This window comes from Chiroxiphia lanceolata, chromosome Z (genome assembly GCF_009829145.1).
Source record: "Chiroxiphia lanceolata isolate bChiLan1 chromosome Z, bChiLan1.pri, whole genome shotgun sequence".
Classification (NCBI taxonomy): Eukaryota; Metazoa; Chordata; class Aves; order Passeriformes; family Pipridae; genus Chiroxiphia; species Chiroxiphia lanceolata.
The window spans coordinates 56,082,302-56,101,721 of NC_045671.1; the positions used below are offsets into that span (position 1 = coordinate 56,082,302).

A 19,420-nucleotide genomic window follows, 5' to 3' on the forward strand; every position below is an offset into this window, starting at 1 on the left:
CATCAGAAAACACCTACTTTTTGCATTTGCCGTGACGCTCACAACGGCCCAAGGGAACCTTGATGACACAGGTGGAAAAGGCAATGTACAGGGCACTGCTGGGCTTGTCAAGCTGCATGCCCACGATCCGCTTGTCCTCCATACCATCATAGCTGCACCTGATTAGGAAAAAAGTGAGCTAAGGTTACAGATGGGTTCTCCTGGGAAACCAGAGGAAACCTTAGTGATTCCTCAAGCTGAAAAAAAAACCCCACAGAAAACTCCCCCCAAAAACCCCCTAAGAAAGGTAGAATTGAACAAGCCGAGGAAAAAAACCTTACAATAGCCACTAAAAACACTGATAGACACATAAGCAAGTATTAAAAATGCATGGGACAGGGGAATAAGAACTGGAGAAAGACAGCACACCAGACAAGCTTCTGAGGGCCCTTCATTTTTTGTGTTTATTCTTCTTCAGTACTCAAAGTAGCTGAAATTTCTGCATGATTATGGCCCACTTCAAAGCCCCCTTAGGCATATTTCAGGAAGACTGATGTTTGGAAAGCTTCCCTTTGAGAGCAGCTTCCTGGTTGTTGAATTATTTGGAGAGAAATCAGGGTTTTTTTACGGGATTAGAAAATTAATCTTCCTTTGCAGAACTTCACTTTTAATTAGTCATCAGCTGCTGCATAGGATGGGCTAGTTTCTACACATACTAAACAAAAAATCTTATTGCAATGTAGAGACTGATAAGCAGACATCCCCTCCCCAAACAATTTAAAAGTACTGAAAATACTTGGCTTCTCTAACCACTTCCCTTTCTGTGGGACAAACTACTCTCTGGGAAATCAGAAGTTCAAAGTCACCTATACATGACTACAAAGAATCAGATACACACTTTTCAGGATTGTAAACATTGATCTCCTCCAGGAAAAGGCTGTCATTTAGGAAACCAGTGTTTCCTGTCCGTGCTAAGAACTTCAGGATGATTCCCTTCTCTGACCCCAAGAAAACCACAGTGTAGTTCTGATAAGGCCCAGCAGCAGAGTCCACAGCAATTTTGGTCAGTCGGTATCTAAAATAAAAATACAGCATTTTGCATCATTTGAGGTTAGATGGAAATTTTTTAATCACTTTTGCCACTTCAGATAGCTGCATTGCAGCCTTCTAGCAACCATATAACATACTGAAGCACTTTTCCTACCTGCCTATAAGTCAACACAGACTGTACCGGTTTGGCTCCCCAGATGTTGGGGAATTTTCATGTGTTTGCATGTCCATATGACCAATAGCAAGCAGAATTCTCAGCAGAAAGCTGAAGGGATGTTAAGAGTCTGAGGGCATTTAGGAATTATCGTTCTGATCAAAAGGAAAAGCCTGGTAATTTCTTCAGGCAGGGAAAGACAGTCAGCATGGTGAACTTCTTCAAAATTTCATGCTCTGTCACATTAAAAGCAGCAATAATGATAACTGAACTAGATTCAACTTTTTTTTGTTAGGAAAAGCTGTGCCAGTACAATATTAAAATACTAAACACCATTTTACCTCACTAAAAATAAAACCCTCACCAAGCGAATTCAGTACTGGGATGATATCGAATCTTGGGATGACTCAATTTATTGAAAATGAATATACTGGTAATTTGGTAGCAGTTAGCTGGTACTGGCTATCAAGGGGAAGCACTCTGCAGAGTTTGCTGCTCTCATCTTTGGTTGGAGGCATAAAACTTGACATAAAAACCTGACATAAGACACATTACTAAAGTCAGATTCTTCAGAGCTAAACGCTGCCCAGCACAAAACTCCACCCTTGTTCAGAGGAAGAGAGAAAAATATGGCAAAAGTTAGTCATATTATTCTGCTCACAGCTGGAAGGTAGATAAGTAGTATAGTGACCACAGTAAAGAGTGAGAATATATTTTGATAGGAAAGTGATGGTGTATTTACCACTTGCTGATGTATGAGCCTTTCTTCAAATCTGTTATTATTTATCTTTTGTTGCCATAGAAAGGATACAGACTATGTGATTACTTATGCCTATATACTTTTGCAAACATTAAAGCATACCAGTACATAACCTGACATACATCTACATATCCTGTGAACATATCCTGGCAGACGTTTGTATCCTGTATACATATTCCTGAGTTGTCTGCTGATCCTTGCCCAAATTTTTCTACAGAGCCGTTCTCAAACACTGACATATAACCTGGCAGGTGGGTCAACCTTCCCTGCACAGCATTTCCTCCAAGATCTGGTTTCAGCATAGCATGGTTGGAAAGGTCTGAGGGTTTTTCCTGTCTTGAAAGCTGCTCAGGGAGTTCTGCAGCATCTGCTCAGCTCTGCCACCACTCCTTGCTGGATTCATGCCCAGCACACCAAGGACATTTACAGAGTTGGAGAGTACTTGGAACAAGGCTATTAGCACAACTTGACAGCTACAATGAGGACAAGAGTTCACTTAGTGGTACGTACCTGACCATTGTTCTCAGGAACCAGGGTCGATTAACAATTGAAGGTACAGCTTCATCCATCAGTGGATGTGTTTTGATGAAGTTCAGAGTATCATCTGGGAACTCATTAGATGTCACATATTTTTCTAATGATGCAGAGCCAGCACAGCAACCAGGCCTACATAAAACAAGAGAGTAAAACCAGAAAATTTATTTGACATCAAGAGCAAACCTCCTTTTGTTTTGAGGCCCTCATTGAAATCTGATGTGCTTTACAAAAGTTTAAATGGAGGATTGAGAAGTCTAGTGGACTTGTTCAGCCCCTCAAAGTAAGCCTAAAATCTTGTTCTATCCTCCATTCAAAAGAACTTCACGTCACCTAAAAGCACAAAGGCATTTCTTCATCAGGAGTGTTACACAGAGCGTTTATAGTTTATCCACTCACATGGAACCTAATCACTGCATGCGTGCACTCGGCTTGATTCTGCCGACTGGCACAGGTACTTTCCTATTTGTAACTTCCCTAGTTGACTGCTCTTTCGTGGGATAAAAGCAGTCCCTATAATACAGAAGGAAGTTGATTTTTTTAACAAGGTGTGAAAGAATGCCACTTTCAGTCCTGTCTGGTAGAAAGCAGAGTACAGGAGAAGACAATACAGATAGCATCCATGTAAACATTGGTTTTACCTTTCACTTAATTTGGATGAGATGATTTAAGAATGATAGCACTTTGAGGACTTTCACTGAAATGTTATCTATCATTCTTTGCATTTTAAATGCAAAATGGCTCACCTTATTTCTAAAATCTACCCTGATCCTAAGAGGTAGCTTAAATTTCGTGCCTGGACAAGCCATCTCCACAAAGGAAAGAGAAAAATGCTTTCCCTGTCGTTTGTATTTTGTGGGCCATTTTCTCTAACAAAAGGTGCATTTGATGTCATTTTCTAGAGCACTATGACTCTTCAAATCCTTGAGCCACTGTGAGATGGGAAGATGAAAGATAGACCATTCACTCACAAACACACAACAGCATCCAATTTTCATCTACTTTTATGTGGATAGTCACTGACATCAATGGAGTAATGTCAACCTGAACAAAATACAACACTGGTCCTATCATATGTGTTGCTTAAATTCAGATAAATATTCAAACATTAGGTAAATAAATCTTATGTAGGAAGGTAGCATAGGACTGGAAGGAACCAGCTGCATCGACAACTCTGGTCCCATATGAGCTGAGGAATGAAAACTACATGCAGACACTGTGTCCTCTTGCCTCTTCATATCCAAAATATTTTGGTTGTCTTGTAACTGCACGTAGAACTAGCAAAAGAGGCAGAGAAGGAGAAACCAAGGGTATCACTAGTTTCCTAGGTCCCTGCAAGGGCTCTGACTCATGAGGTAACATTCCCAGAGAACTCGAGGGAGCAGCCTACACCTTCTGGCACCATGGTGCTTAGGCTTTCTGTATATCTAAGCTGGAGGCCTATTTACTCCTAAATCCTAATTGCATGATTGGATTAATCCTGTTTTAATCTCAAAACTGGTTTAATCCAGTAAACATAATGCCAAGCAAACCCTGCTGTTTGGCCAAACAGGGAAGCAAGGCCCCTGAAAGGCTCCAGTAGGTTTTTGAGAAATATTGGGATCAATAGCGGCAGAATTGCTTCTGCACCATTTTGAGATATTAAAAATGGTCTTATTTCAAAGGTGCCTCTCATATACTTCAACATGAGTTAGAAGTAGTGATTATTTCTTTTAAGCGGATTGATGGCCAAATGTTACATGAAATAGTGTTCAAAATTCACCTCACATTATCTCCTGCAGGCTTAAAAAGAGAAGTATTATCCCATCATTATCATAACTGTTAGCCTGTTATTGGCTCACCCCAAACTCATAATGCAACTTTCTTATCTTCCTTCCCACTGAAAGAGATTTGTCCTTCTCCTTTCCCTCTTCCCTGACAATATTCACTATCTGAGTAAGTTCTAAACAAATGACCTTGGAGCTGTCGGGCAGCCTTGCAGTCCCATGGCAGCCTATCATGTCAACAACTTGTTGAAATACTGAAGAATGCAGAAAAAAATCCAGCAACAGTGCTTGAAGGTGCCTTACCAAGTCTCAGACTGAAAACAAACACAGAATTTGCCAGATTTCTCAGTCACCTCCAAGTTCTTCTCTTTAGAGACAACTTCAGAATAAAGACAGCACAGGAATGCTACATTTGGCAATTCCAAAACATGGTGGACCAAATTCAGATTAGGCAGAAGCTCAGTTGCCACCATAAAGCTTTGTAAAATCATAGAATCACACAGTATCCTGAACTGGAAGCGATCCACAAGGATCACTGAAGTCCACTTCCTGGCCCTGCACTGGACCACCCCAAGAATCCCACCATGTGCCTGAGAGTGTTGTCCAAACACTTCTTGAACTCTCTCAGGCTTGGTGCTGTGACCACTTCCCTGGGAAGCCTGTTCCACTGCCCAACCACCCTCTGGGTGAAGAATCTTTTCCTGATCTCCAACCTAAGCCTCCCCTGACACAACTTTAGGCCCTTCCCTTGGGTCCTCACCACAGAGAAGAGATCAGTGCCTTCCCCTCCTCTTCTCCGTACAAGGAAGTTGTAAATGCAATGAGGTCTCCCCTCAGTCTCCTCTTTTCCAGGCTGAACAAACCAAGCGACCTCAGTCACTCCCTGTATGGCTTCCCTGCAAGGCCCTTCACCATCCTTGTTGCCCTCCTTTGGATGTCTCTAATAGGTGACATATTGTGGTACTAAATACTGCACAGAGTACTCCAGATGTGTTTTTCTTTTAAAGTTAATTAAGGTATCACAAGCAATGTAAAACATGCATTTAAGTGATAGAGCTTAACTGAGATAAATGAATTTTATTTATCTACATGCATATCAATAGCTCAGAGCAAAATGAGACTGGTGTAAATGAGTTAGCAACTGTCTGTCAACAGCATTTTGTATGAAATGGGTACTTTCAGGAAGTACAAAGAGAGTGTAATAGAGGAGGTGCATGGAAACATGAAGGAAGTGGAAATAGGGAAAACAACTCATAGGAGGAACGAGGCAAACTGAATCTCCAGTTTGGTGGAATGCTCTTTTTTTCTTTCCATAATGCATCCACTGTGGCACCTAAATTCCATGTTAACCATAGAACAGCAAACTACAGAACTGGTGCAGGCTTTGCAATGAGATATATTCATTACCGAACCAATTTGCAACAGGTGTGTAATTCACACTACTCTTAAGTGATTATTCTGACCAAGTGAATCTGATGTTGGCCTGATTTATGCTACACAAATCTTCTTTAAGTGGAAAAATTCTCTATTGTATACTTTAGATCCAAATTCAACTGAACTTCTGTTTTACTGTTGCAACATGTATAATTGTATCTGCACCTTACAAGGCTCTTCAAATTACCAAAAAACCTGCATGAAGGAACAGAACAATACCATCATACATGAAACGTACCTGGGCTTGGGCACTCGTTCATCAGGAACTGGTGTCCATGTGGAGTCTGGAGACTTTTGTTCTTTGAATCTCCCAGTAAATACATTGGCAATGTCAAGCATGTCATAGGCACAGACTGCAGAGCCAGGGATGCTGCAAAGTAACATTTCCCAGAAATTGTTACTCATTCCGCAGTTACGCATAAAACCTTGAGCAAAAAACATGCTCTGTAGGAGTCTTAGTGTTACAGGCTACTCACTTCTGAACTCTAAATCTAGTATTGACAGGAAAAGCCAGCCCCATGGAAAAGCCTGAAACATACCAATCAGCTGGCAGACAGCTCCTGCCAGCAGAATTTGTTTCAAAGCCTCTACAGAAAGAGGTAATTGCAATGATCTTGAAAAAGGGAAAGAATCTGGGAAACTCTGGCTACCACTGGCAATGCATGAAGAGTAATGGCCAGTCTCATTCAAAGCCCATTATTTGGAAATCTACGTTCCTGTAAGTCATAACATCTCTCAGTACTAACTCTCACAGTCCCTGTCATGCCTCAAAAAAATATACTGTAGACAGTTCAGAAGTTGGTGCTAATCAAACTGAAAGTGTGCTGCAATGTGCCATTGACCTGGCATTTATGTGTAATTACTCCATCCTCCCATGGCCTGACCTCCACATAGTTTTCCCAATGGAAAGGAGTTAACTGTGCTCAGGAATTTGCTGTACTCAATGAGGTGTAAAGAGCTTACAGAAGCAAATTCAATGTTGTTTTTAGATCATAATGTTGCAAATTTCAACTTTTTGAATATTTACATGCAACTGTACAACAGCATTGTCTAAACATAATTATATTCTTACCTACATAGTTTCTGAAAGTCTTAGGGGTTTCCCATGGTCAGTCACTTGGAAACATGAATTATTCATTTATCCACCTTTCCCTTTTTTTTATACATGAACTACTCTTCTTTCCTTTTTTTATACATGAACTACTCTATTTGTGTCTGGCTTTCACCACTTGATTTTATTGTGTAAACAGCATGAACTCAGCTGGCTGAGGCTTTCAATCCTGCTTTTATCTAGTAGTTTATTATACCCAGAGACAAAATACAGTAACTATAATACTGTTATAGAGAATAAAACTAAACTCATAAAGGTATATAAATTGATAGAAAAATAAGTTTGCATATTAAAAGGTTTCAAAATGAGCGTTACTGAAGAAAAATAAGTAGGGGGACAGTATTAGTCTTATTTTGATATCCACAGATTGTACTTTTACAGGGAAGGAAACTTCGAAGCTCTATATTAATGTGATACTACACAACAGAAGTCTAAAATGGAGGCAGTCCCACGTATGTTGACGTAAAACATGGTCAAGGGTATATGTGGCCACAGAGAGGCCCTCTCCCTAAAAGACACCTCAAAATCCACTCTAGCAATAAGATTTTGCATTTTGCTGAATTCAGTTGTAAAGAAAAAAACAACGAACCTAAAATATTGGGGTGTGTTTACAGAACTAAAAGTGCTGAGAATTGTGCTCAACATGATGGAGGGATTGCTGTGGTTAGAGGATTGCAACATCTTTTACTATTAAGGATGGCAGTTTGCAGGTCTGTAGCACAATGAAGTGGTAAGGATGGAGTGCTGTGGGTGGCAGCCATGCCATCTCCGAGCCACTGGACTACAATCCATCACCAGCTTCTACCCTGAGTGACCTTAGACTAGATTGAGGAATCTCTTACAGTTCACTCTAGGGGGAAATTTTGTTCCAGAGACCAAAGGTATTTGTTGCAGCTTTTCCTTAGTGAAGGAGGAATGAAAGAGATACATCCATGTTAGAGATTTCACAGAATCATAGAATATCCTGAATTGGAAGTGACCCACAAGGATCACTGAAGTCCACTTCCTGGCCCTGCACTGGACCACCCCAAGAATCCCACCATGTGCCTGAGAGTGTTGTCCAAACACTTCTTGAACTCTCTCAGGCTTGGTGCTGTGACCACTTCCCTGGGAAGCCTGTTCCACTGCCCAACCACCCTCTGGGTGAAGAACCTTTTCCTGATCTCCAACCTAAGCCTCCCCTGACACAACTTTAGGCCCTTCCCTTGGGTCCTGTCACTGGTCACCACAGAGAAGAGATCAGTGCTTGCCCCTCCCCTCAATCTCCTCTTCTCCAGGCTGAACACAGGTGACCTCAGTTTTTCCTCATACGGCTTCCCCTCAAGGCTCTTCACCATCCTCGTAGCCCTCCTTCGGATGCCCTCTAATAGTTTAGCATCCTTCTTACACTGTGGTGCCCAAAACTGCACACAATATTCAAGGTGAGGCTGCCCCAATGCAGAGCAGGGCAGGACGATCACCTCCCCTGACCAACTGGTGATGCTTTGCCTGATGCCCCCCCGGACATTGTTGGCCCTCCTGGCTGCCAGGTCTGCCTAACAAGGTGTCTCCAAGAATATATGCTTCCTATCATCTTCAGTGTCTGGCAAAAACTGGGGCCTATAAAATCGTATCTTGATTTTTACACCAAGAACTTAGATTTTAAAATGCAAGCTTTAAGGAAAAGAGTTATTCATGACACACCATGGGAAATACTAGCAGAATGGGAAGACAATCTTAATTTTGAGATAATTGCAAGATACAATCTATTTTCTGATGTTGAATCTCTGTTTGTTCATATGTTTTTATTAAGCCAGATTGCATGCAAAGAGATCATCTTAATTTAAGCTTGTATTCCCTACTGGTAGCATAATTATTCCATTGCAGTTCCTATTGTTTTGACGTCAAAAGCAGTGATTATACATTACAGGCTCAGGCTTACTCTCATTTGAAGTCAGTTCTGTGAATGACCTCATTGAGGTCAGGCTTTGACAAGTGTATAGCAAAACTAGATGAATTTCACTAACGAAGCTCCCATTTTGCTCAAATGTTACTCTGTGAAATTGCAATATAGTTTTTAATTAGAATGTTACTATTTTATTTTAACTTCTCCGGGAGTCCTCAACAGTTGGATAAAACTTCTATTAAACTCCGGAGAAACATGTTATAATGTGTAACAGTAATAAAGTCTTTGCAGGTAAATGCGCACTTTTGGATAAACATGCAAACCATGAAATAGGTGGTCTGGGGACGCTTCTTCCCAGCCAGCAAGACAGTTTAGGACCTTGAATCTCCCAGGAGAGTCAAAGGTCAGCAGGGTCAATGCAGGGTCAAGGATCAATGCAAGAGTCAGCAGAGATGCAAGAAATAAAGGGAAGGAGATAATGTGGTTCTTGGCAGACCCAGTCCTTTCTTTTGTGGGGAAAAAAAATGGTATTTTCTCTTTGGAATAACATTCTGCAAGTTACATGCTGTAACACTTCTTGGTGGCTGGTGTGAATTATTCCCATGGATAGAAAAGTATGTCCAAGGAATGTGTCCCAATAGTAAATGGCTCAAAGCTGCTTTTAGTCATCAGATATAAAATGCAATAAGCAACACCAGGGTTCCTTAAAATGAAACACAAACTATTGGTAAGTGCATGACACATAATAATTATAGTGTATGAGCAATCACTTCTTGTACCTTCATAAAGTGAAAAGAAACTGCACTGAAAAGCGAAACATAGAGGAAATAGAAGGTAAAAGGTTATTGTGCCTATTACCTATTATATGGAGTGGAGAATGTAGCTAAAACAACATCCCGGCCATTGAAATGGATAACATCTGTAACTGCCTGCAGTATGTTGAAGTAGAAGTGTGAATCACCAGGAACTGAGCAGTTCAACCGGGCCTTGAGAAAGGAAGTCCACTGTTTTTCCAGCACTCTCTGAGATCCTCCCATGTCATTTTTGCAAACCTGGGCCACCCTTGGGAAAACTACCTGGAAGGAATAGAGCAAAAATAATGGAGAAAATTAAATGACTGTTTGAACCAAAGATTTTGCTGGAATACTGCTTTTAAAACATTTGGAATAACACAGCAAGGTGCTTAATTTAATACCACATTTCTGTAATTTGTGACAAATAAGAAACAGAGAAAAATTAAGCTTTGGAACAGTGTGCTATGAAAGATAAGACTGTGGCATTTACTATACAGCCATAAATCCTTCAGGAGATCTGTTCTCAACCCATATAAAACTCATTTCCATACAGACTGCTTAGCTTTCTATTTCCCCAAACAAAAGCACATTTCATATTCACAATCCCTGCAACCCACACTGCCTGCTCTGACTCTTGTGTTTTCAGCACTTAAAAACTATGCAAATATTGCTGGGCTTTTATTCCTGCTCTCCACCTTTGTGACCTTGGTCAGCTTTTCTGACTGCTTAGTCAGAAAGCTATTGTGAAATTAGCAAAAAAGCAAAAAGTGTTTAATTATTCTTTGCAGAATAGCAGAGCACAAAATTCCTACACCTGTTTACTCAGCACTCCAATTCATACTTCTTACAGAAAAATATTTCCCTTCTTTGGAATCCATTTTTAACAATTATCTATTATACTGAACTAACTACATTAGCCTTAAGCTTTTTATAATTTCAGAAAAGTGACTCCAGCACTCTATCACTGTAAGAAACCACAGTTTCCTTTCAAGACAGTACAATGTTTCACACCAACCAACCTTTTGGCTTGAGCAATAGGAATCCTCTCAAAATGATGACCTTGTCATCATGATTTATAGTGCTCATTTCAAGGTCACTCCTAACAGCACTGGTCCAAGAATAGCATAAGTTTTCCTCCTCCTGAATCTGACAAAGTCATTCACGGCAATGTTTTTGCCCTTACCTTTCCCATGCTGTTGTACTCCACTGCTATTTCCCGGAAGAAGAAGTATATGTAATTGCCATAGTCCACTGCCTGAACAAAGTATGGTTCTAGAAAAAAACAACCGAAGATATCCTATTTAGGCACCACATACAGCATATAGCATGCCAAGAGAAGCCAAATACATTCACACTTAATATCCAGAGGTGAAACATCTGCATTTGACAAACTTGATCGGTTTTCAGAACTAACAATATCACCACAGAAGAATCACTGCCTGGGGACAGGAGAACTGGGGCCAAGTCTGTGCAACATCACTGCAAAGTAGTTAAGTCTTTGCCTCTAATATGTCTGCCCTGCATGGAGCAAGAGGAGAAGTAAACAGGCATTTATAACTGTATGCCTGAGGGGTCCAAGCAGTGCTCTTTATGGCATGCAGGCTGTGAGTGGAGTGAATAACAAACCAGGTAACTGTTTCTGCCCACATGTGTCTGTAGCATCAAGCAAAGTGGGACAGCTAAAGTTGACATCTGGCAAAACATTTCTGCATGCATTTCTGCAAGACTTCAAACTATGGCTTTGCTCACTCTAAAATGCTAACTTAAAATCACTACAAATGCTAACTATTCCTAACACCTCCATAAAGCTAAACAGCACAGTTCTTAACAATGAGGGCATTTAAAGCACAGAAATTACCTAATCTAATGATAGCAGTACAGTCCCTAAGAACTATAACAGAGAATATTTTGTGCAATATTCCCATAATTTATTTTCATTAATGAATTTTCATTAATGAAAATTAATTCATTAATTTTATTTTCATTAATGAATCTTAACATTACTGGATAAACCTTCTATACTTCATAAAGCCTTGACTGTTACCTAAAAGTCCTGTGGCAGGACTATTTTCAAACACAGCCAAAGCACACTGAGCCCTGCAAGTTCCAATCCAACAGATGTAAACTGGTGGATTTCAGCTTGGAAAGCTCACTGGAATACATATTCTGATCTACCTAGCTCACAGGTTCTGTCAGGTCCAGTAACTTGGGATCAGGAGAAGAGAGAAAGAGATAAACAAATCAGGGTAAACAAGAGATGTAATCTAGTTCCTTCTTTCTGCCAGAAAGCACTGGTGAAATGACAAAGAGGTCTGTCAGGAATCCAAGTCTCTCATCAGAGATGCCGCTTTTTTCATTGTGTGTGTGTTTATCTACCTTTCAACCACTTGGAGTCATGTTTAACTGTTCGCAGAGTTGGGCTGTCTCCAAGGCTCCGGTATATGACTGCATCTATTGCAAGGAAGTCAGTCACTGTGGCAGAATACAGCTTTCCCTCTGGGGAGTAAGGAAAGAAGAAACAAAGGGGAAGGAGCATTACAAATAATACAATTGCTTTCTATCACCAGTCAAATGAGAAGGAGGACACAAAACCATCACGATCTCCTTAGGAATACCAGAGAGAAAACAACCCAGCTGGGTAAATGGGACTGAGTACTGAACAAAAGCAAGTCATTAGTTTGCAAAATGGTAATTTCAGAGGGATGCTGTAGGAGAAGAAACCTTATGGAATAATTCTTCTCCAGTTTAGGTGTGTCATACTGAACTACCTTATCCAGTTTTTCTGCACAAGCCTCTGGTTCAATGCTCAGAAATCCTGCATAAGTATGTAAGCAAAACAAATATAACAGAACTGTTAGTTTTAACTGGGAGTGCAAAACAGACAGGTCTTGGAGACTGTAGGCTAATTGACACTTACGAAAAATTCTCCTCTTGAGAGCACTTTTCCTCTGCCAAAGATCACTAGGAAAAAATTAAATAGTGTGCTGGGAGCCCTGCCGAAACAGTGATGCAAAGAGATGGAGGAGGATTGCTCGTCAATGTTTCTTTTCTAACATGCATTTTAGGCATGAATTATGCATTCCTCTCTCTTAAGAAGTGGAGGACTAGTGATAAGAAAGGGTCTATAAAATGGCACCCCAAGGACAACCAAAAGATGCAACACTATCAGGAGGTAAAACCACGAGATTTAGCAACATTTTTAAATTTTATTTGTTGCCTAATCTGTTTGCAGGTCATGGTAACTGTACAGGACTGTTTTCATGTGTGAGGTAGATCTTGAAACACGATGTCTGGTAGGCGCACAAGCATTGCAGCATGAGGACAGAAACTTGTGCCTCTGTTGCATTGCATAAAAACTAGAATTGCCTACATCTCCTTTGACAGAGATTATGTTGAAGGCAGCAGCACTGGGGACATACCCAGGACAAAGCACAGAGGCTTTTATTGGTCAAGGTCTCCTCATTGTACTTTCAGACATCATTTACTTTAAGACTGAGAGGGGATCTCATTAATGCATATAAAGATGTCAAAGGTCTGTGCCAAGAGGATGGTGCCAGACTCTTTTCAGTGGTGCCCAGCAACACGACAGGGAGCACTGGCCATAAACTAAAACACAAGAAGTTCCACCTCTATATGAGGAAGAACTTCTTTACACTGAGGGTGGCAGAGCACTGGAACAGGCTGCCCAGGGAGGTCGTGGAGTCTCCCTCTCTGGAGACGTTCAAAACCCACCTGGATGCATTGTATTACCTTCCCTAGGTGACCCTGCCTTGGCAGGGGGGTTGGACTAGATGACCTTTAGAGGTCCCTTCTAACTCTAACAATCTCTGATTCTGTGAATTTCAGCTCCAGATTTAAAATTCAGACTGTTCGTCATTAGCAGAACTGTATGCCTTGTTCTAAGTCATGTAATTCTTGTCCTTATCTGGCTACTTCAAAATGAGCATTTTTATTTAGCAAAACAGAAAAAATAATTACAACATCCCCCTCTGCTGATACGAAAGCCAAATTTAAAATAGAATAAAAAGCTGAATTGTTTAGATATGGATGTCTGAACTCCTGTTAATACAACCACACATTTATTTTCTTTCCTGCCAAGTTCCTGAATACCATGTGACCAATTACAATTCCCACATATCAGCTGTAATAGCTACAGGCTGCAAGAGCCATATTCACATAAGTGCACCCAACAAACTCAGATGACCTGTATCAGTGCCCCAAACTGCTCTGAAGTGGCTTTTCACTGCACTCTGAAAAATTATCATGGGTATCAATATGTATGGCTTGTAAAACAGTGATTTTCTGAAGCTAGTAGATTTACAGGGTATATTCTACAAGTATTTATTTGAACAGTATCAAATTTATTCTGAATCACCATGAAAGAGTATGCCCATTTCTATAAATATTCTCTTTATTTTCAAATAATACGAAGATTTCTTATTATGGCAAAGTGGGAGTCATCTTACCAAACTTCATCTGCATGCACAGTGAATGTTTACAATAGGCTGGTCACAAATGCTTTCTTGGCCAGTATAGTGAAAAAGGCCCTTCTGAAAGGTCATTCAGACTGCCCTGAGGATAGGGAATCTGAGATACATGGGAAAATTATTTCTCTGAAGCTGTTTTTCTCTTTCCATGCTTTGTGAATTACCTGCTTCAATTAGAGAATTTCTCCTGTATGTTCTTTTAAGTGTAATTAAGAAATTACATACTACCACCATCATCACCATTATTCTTGAAACAAAAGGACTCATTTATTTACACTATAAAGAGGGAAAAAAAATTTAAAAAAATGAAACCTGTTAAAGAAACTCTCCTTTGTGAGGCAGATGATGATACCTCAAACAAAGTAGTGCTTAATAGAGCCCTTTGGCCACAGACTCAGTTGAGAGTGGCTGAAATACTTTTGCACTCTTAAGTCTTAAATATTTCCATGTGAACACCCAGGCTCTGCTTTCTAGCATCACAGAAGAGGACTGACATTATCCTGGATGACTTCTTTATTTTCTTCACCGCCTATTTTACAGCCAAATCTAAAAACAGATCACCAGGATTCACTCTAAGAGAAGTTCAATAAAGAAAAAATTTAATCAGAATTCATGAAGAGACATACAAAAATACTACACAACCACAGCCAAAATTAACCCCGTTATAAGCTCTCACTTTTTCTAACTATTTTCTAACTATTGTAGAAGAAATTAGAGCTAATTGCATTCTGCTGCATTCAGTATAAATCACCTCTAACTAACACACTTCTCTCCATTGCCTACAACAGCTGGTAAGACCATACTGAAATGTTTTCAGCTTTAAAATAAAATCAATTTTCATTGCCTTCTAGCTCTAGAAAAGGGCACATCACAGCATTTTCCCTAACTTCTTTTTATTATGAATGTTAACTTAGGCTTAGAGTTGTTAAAGAGAACATCCTGCCCAATCCTCATTGAAGTTCACACAAGCTTTGACTTCCTTTGACTTTTACAGAAGCTGGATGCCACCAGAAATTGTGCCTCATTGGTCATATTATCAAGAATACAGGAAATACCGAAATACTGAATCAGGAAACTGAAGTTTCAGGCAATGTTTATGAGCAAGGAAGGCTTTTTTGCTAGGGATTTCCTTATGCCCGCTATTTTTAGTCATCGTTCACTCCCTTTGCCACCCTTTAGATTTAGGCATTCTGGATTCAAACAAGAGGCACAGTGTTATGGCAAGCCTGGGCTTCAGGACAGAAAGCAAAAGTTTATCTCCATGAATTTACCTGCAAACAACGCAACGTTGGCATGCTTTGCATCATAAGGGCACCTGGCCATTCCACTGAATTCATCTCCTAGGAATTCCAAGGTATCCATCTGAAAAACCAAAGGGAGCTCCTCAGAGAGAGAAACAGAACTTCTTACCCAAAATGAGGCTTATGACAGTGTTCTTCTTATCTGGGCAGGGAGGAAGGTCCTTTCTCTAACTCTGCTCCTGACTATGAAGTAAAAACCTGAGAAAAATCATGCTGTTAAATAAAATCAGTCTGAAGAAAGCGTTATCCAGTAAGTCAGGCATTCTTTTGGAACTAATCACTCTTAACACAACATATTTTACAAAAGTCTTCAGTCTATATTCTATCCGTACACAAGCTTTGTTTTGAACTGTAGCAGCTATGTGGTCTATGGTTCCGGCAAGGCTTCAAAATTTATCCTCAACAGGGACCTAACAGAGATGCTCTTACACACACAAAAGACTGCAAACCACAGCAGTCAGAAGAAACAGCATTAGAACAATTATCTCTATGTGCATTTTCCTCCTCCAGGTTCGGAGATCCTTCTGCTCTAGTCTCAACACTGGTGCTCTCTTCCTTGATTTGCATACTCAGAAAGATGCTCTTCAAGCTTTACTATCAGTTGAGTCTGTCTCATGGAGAAATCCTCTTACCATCAGGCAAGAATTAATCTGTGCAGGAATTGTAAAATCTGAGGCTTATAAGTAACTCTTGGGAAATAAATTCACCCTGGTCCCTGACAATGACACAAATATACAGATTGACTTTATGCTAAGTTCAAGAAGGTTTAATGAGCTAAGGAGTAAATGTACACCTCTTACCTTCTTAAGATTCTTACACTACTGTATTTTTGGAATAAGGACCTTTCTAGCATATTGAGGTAATTTGAGCAGCTCATACTGTATAAATCACATACAGTGCAGATTCACAGAGCATGAAAAGTAACGCACATGGCACCATCAGCTACTTCAATCAACTTCTAGTTTGTATGTTACAGCTTCCACATCCTCCACTGGATGATTTTTCATCACTCGTTTTCTGTTTACTCAACAGCTGAAAAGCATTTCATGTGATAGTGAGAGGAAAGGAGTTACAGTCCTTAGCAACTTTTCCTGCACCAAGCTCCACATGCTAGGCTCATCCCCACATCCACTGGCATGGCTGAGGGACAGCCCTGACTTCTGTTTAGCACATGTCTAGTTCTCTCTCTGTATAATGCAGGAATACATGCAGGAAGCCAGGGCAGGTGTCCAAGGGACCTTCTGCAGACTGTCAGAGGGATCACTACCCAGTCCTGTGGCTCAGCAGCAGGTGAGGCAATTTGCAGAGGCTGTGCATCATGGGGAATGAAACACCTGGAGTAAGTGTAAGGAGGGCCATTTATATCCCTCACATCAGGATGGCAAAGAAATCTGTAGTTGTATTCAAAAGACAGCTTTCTATCAAGGGGACTGGCTGAGATTTGTTAGCCTCATTAATGACATTGAGAGTTAAAAAATTACAATTTGCACTAGGAGTGGGCAAGGAAAGAAAGAAAAAAAGGAACAGCAGTTAACAGAGCGGCTACCTGTACCTCACAGTTACCATGACAAAGGCTTGTATTTTTACTCCTCCACAGACTGAAAGAAAACATTATCCTGAACTTCTCTCCTGTGTTTCCTAGACTGCAGCCATCACAGCAGATAGACAAGGTAAAGCAGCACTGCACAAAAATCGAGGAAGAGCAGCAGTCACAGCAAACACCACTAAGAAAGTAGTTTTCCTGGGTGTTAACATCTTTATTTTGTTTTTTTTACAATAACTCTGAACCCAAAAAGTAAATGAGAATTGTGCTATGACTTTGTCAGAAGCAGTATTAACAAAGCTGAATTTTCTTTTGCCAGAAGAAGAATGAGAAATGACCTGTGGGACTTAACAGTGCCTGGAAAAGCAGGGTCTGGTTATCAAGCACCTAAGTAAAATCATTCAGCTACTCCAGAACCATCCACTGTTGGGAGTTATATCAGAATATACTGATGAAAGCCTGAGAAAATAGGAAATATTTCAATAAATGGGTCCTGTTGAAATGCAAGTAACAGGGACACACTATATCAAAGCAATAAATTGGGTTCAGGGCATTAATGTCAAATATGCATGGACCAGCGTACTTTTCTTCACTGCCCTAGAAAACGTTTTGGCTTTGCACATCCCCAACTAGTGCGGAATACATCACCGTCCTGCTGTATTGTTCCCTATGGAGATTTACTGTTCAATCACTTCCACAGCACACAATGCCACAGGGTCTTCACAGCTTCCCTATCTGCTGGGTCCCCAACACTAAACTCAAGTTTTGCTGTCCTCAAGCAATGAGAGAACTCATTTTGGCATTGAGAACAGTATAACAGAGAATTTAAAACATGCTACTCCAGAAGTAACCCCCAGCACTAGTCTACGACTTGATCAGTGACAAGCTGAGGATCTTACTGAGGAGTGACTACATCCCCAAGCAGAGATCTGAATGACTCTTGCACTTACTGAGGGCAATGCAAAGTGGCAATGCTCTTGATGGGTAGGAGTTGTAAAGAAGTAGGTAATCAATCTGAGAAATTCTCAGAAATCCAATCAACACCGAACTCGACAGCACTGAAATAAGTCAGGAAAAATGCTTCAGAGTTGAATGTTGCATAGCTGAATGACAACCTCATGCTGCTGCCAGCAGAGTCACAATAAATCCAACCAAAAGACAAGGTATAAATGAAATTCCACAAACAGATCACATACCTTGTAGTTCCTGCAAGAAGGGTTAAATGCATTTGTTCCACAGATAAACAGTGCATCCTCACTTCTTTTTAGAAGAACCTTAATAAAGTTATGACATTCATCCTGAAGAAAAATAATAAAAACTATTTCAACTACTGCATCTTGGGTATCTGTTTGTATTTTTATACCATGATATTTCATTGTCAGGTTTAAAATGAAATTGGCTGGTAGCCACTGTGATTTTCTGACCTTTATTTTTTCTGTGTTTAACTGACAATGAGCAAGTTGCAACTGATTTATATTCTAGTAGTTTAAAAATTACAAAGAACTGAAGATGCGACATTCACATTACAGCTCATATTTTGCTATTGTTCGCATAGCTGAATTTTTTTTGAAAGATGTTGCTTTACTCAAGACTGAATATGATCTTCTCATCTATGTTGCTGTCAGACAGTAGCATCACCACTACAATGTACTGGCATAAAGCATCTGTAACTATAAGGGGAACTAGATGTGCAGAATCAAAGAGTCTATGTTTAATTATGTTACTACTTGTGTTAGTCACAGGTTGCAGCAAGGTGAAATTGGTGCGAGAAACAGTCCTTCTACAACCACACATTCATGCTTTCTGATGCTTTACACAAACGTCTCAGTAAATTCCTGCAGGGAGATGGACAGCAGCATTAAAACAATGGTAAGCAAAATCAGTACACTAAGCAATGAGTCCAAAACTCTCAATGCTTTAAGCTTTTCAGGATATTACTGTGGCTTCTGTCGTAATATTTTATCACATTCGAAGTGAATTATTTTTGCCAATTAAAGCCTTCAGTAAGTTGATGGAAAAAGCAATTACTGGCAACAAGTGAATGGCATGATCCATTCCACATCATAGACAGCAGCCTGAGATAATAGTGAAGCATCTAAACTAAAGTAGCAGATGCAGACAAAATGAAAATTGCCTACCTTATGTTTTCCCTTCATTCTGCATGTGTCTACATCAGCTTGTCTAGATTTCCATGTCAATTTCTGCAAGGATCAAGAAAGAAATCCATTAGAACTCAGAGGTATTTTGCATTTGATTTCAGAAGTAAAAGTCCCTTAGGAGGGACTAGCTGTTGAACATATATTTATCAAAAGTTTTCTACACTCTCTCCATGATTAATTCACCACAACAATGAAAGATCAGTGATGTGGAGCATCACTTAATTTTGTTTTGCCATCTATTCATTAGACTGGAATCCTATCCCTCTTTTTTTAAGCCTAAATCAACAAAACTTAACAACAGCCAACTTTGAGAAACATGTACTTTTCTTAAAAGTACTAGATGCTCTCTTCTTTTAAACTTATATTGCTCTGCAAATCAGAATAAACATTTATGGACTATGAAGCTTTAATGGATTCTAAATGAAATATGTATTATGGAAGACAACATTTTAGATCAGCAAAG

General features: G+C 39.9%; 1 protein-coding gene across 6 annotated transcripts in view; it reads right to left on the reverse strand.

Annotated features, from left to right (window-relative positions):
- Positions 1-19,420, reverse strand: part of SEMA6A (semaphorin 6A) — a 117,419-nt gene that overhangs the window by 39,388 nt on the left and 58,611 nt on the right. For all 6 annotated transcript variants that reach the window (XM_032675055.1, XM_032675056.1, XM_032675054.1 and 3 more), the window contains 10 exons: positions 18,937-18,999; positions 17,995-18,096; positions 15,226-15,316; positions 11,844-11,963; positions 10,651-10,739; positions 9,532-9,749; positions 5,916-6,047; positions 2,454-2,609; positions 878-1,054; positions 18-158 (listed from right to left, as the gene is read on the reverse strand). In XM_032675055.1, coding sequence (XP_032530946.1) covers positions 18-158; positions 878-1,054; positions 2,454-2,609; positions 5,916-6,047; positions 9,532-9,749; positions 10,651-10,739; positions 11,844-11,963; positions 15,226-15,316; positions 17,995-18,096; positions 18,937-18,999 — 1,289 coding nt within the window. The remainder of the gene's footprint in view (positions 1-17; positions 159-877; positions 1,055-2,453; positions 2,610-5,915; positions 6,048-9,531; positions 9,750-10,650; positions 10,740-11,843; positions 11,964-15,225; positions 15,317-17,994; positions 18,097-18,936; positions 19,000-19,420) is intronic.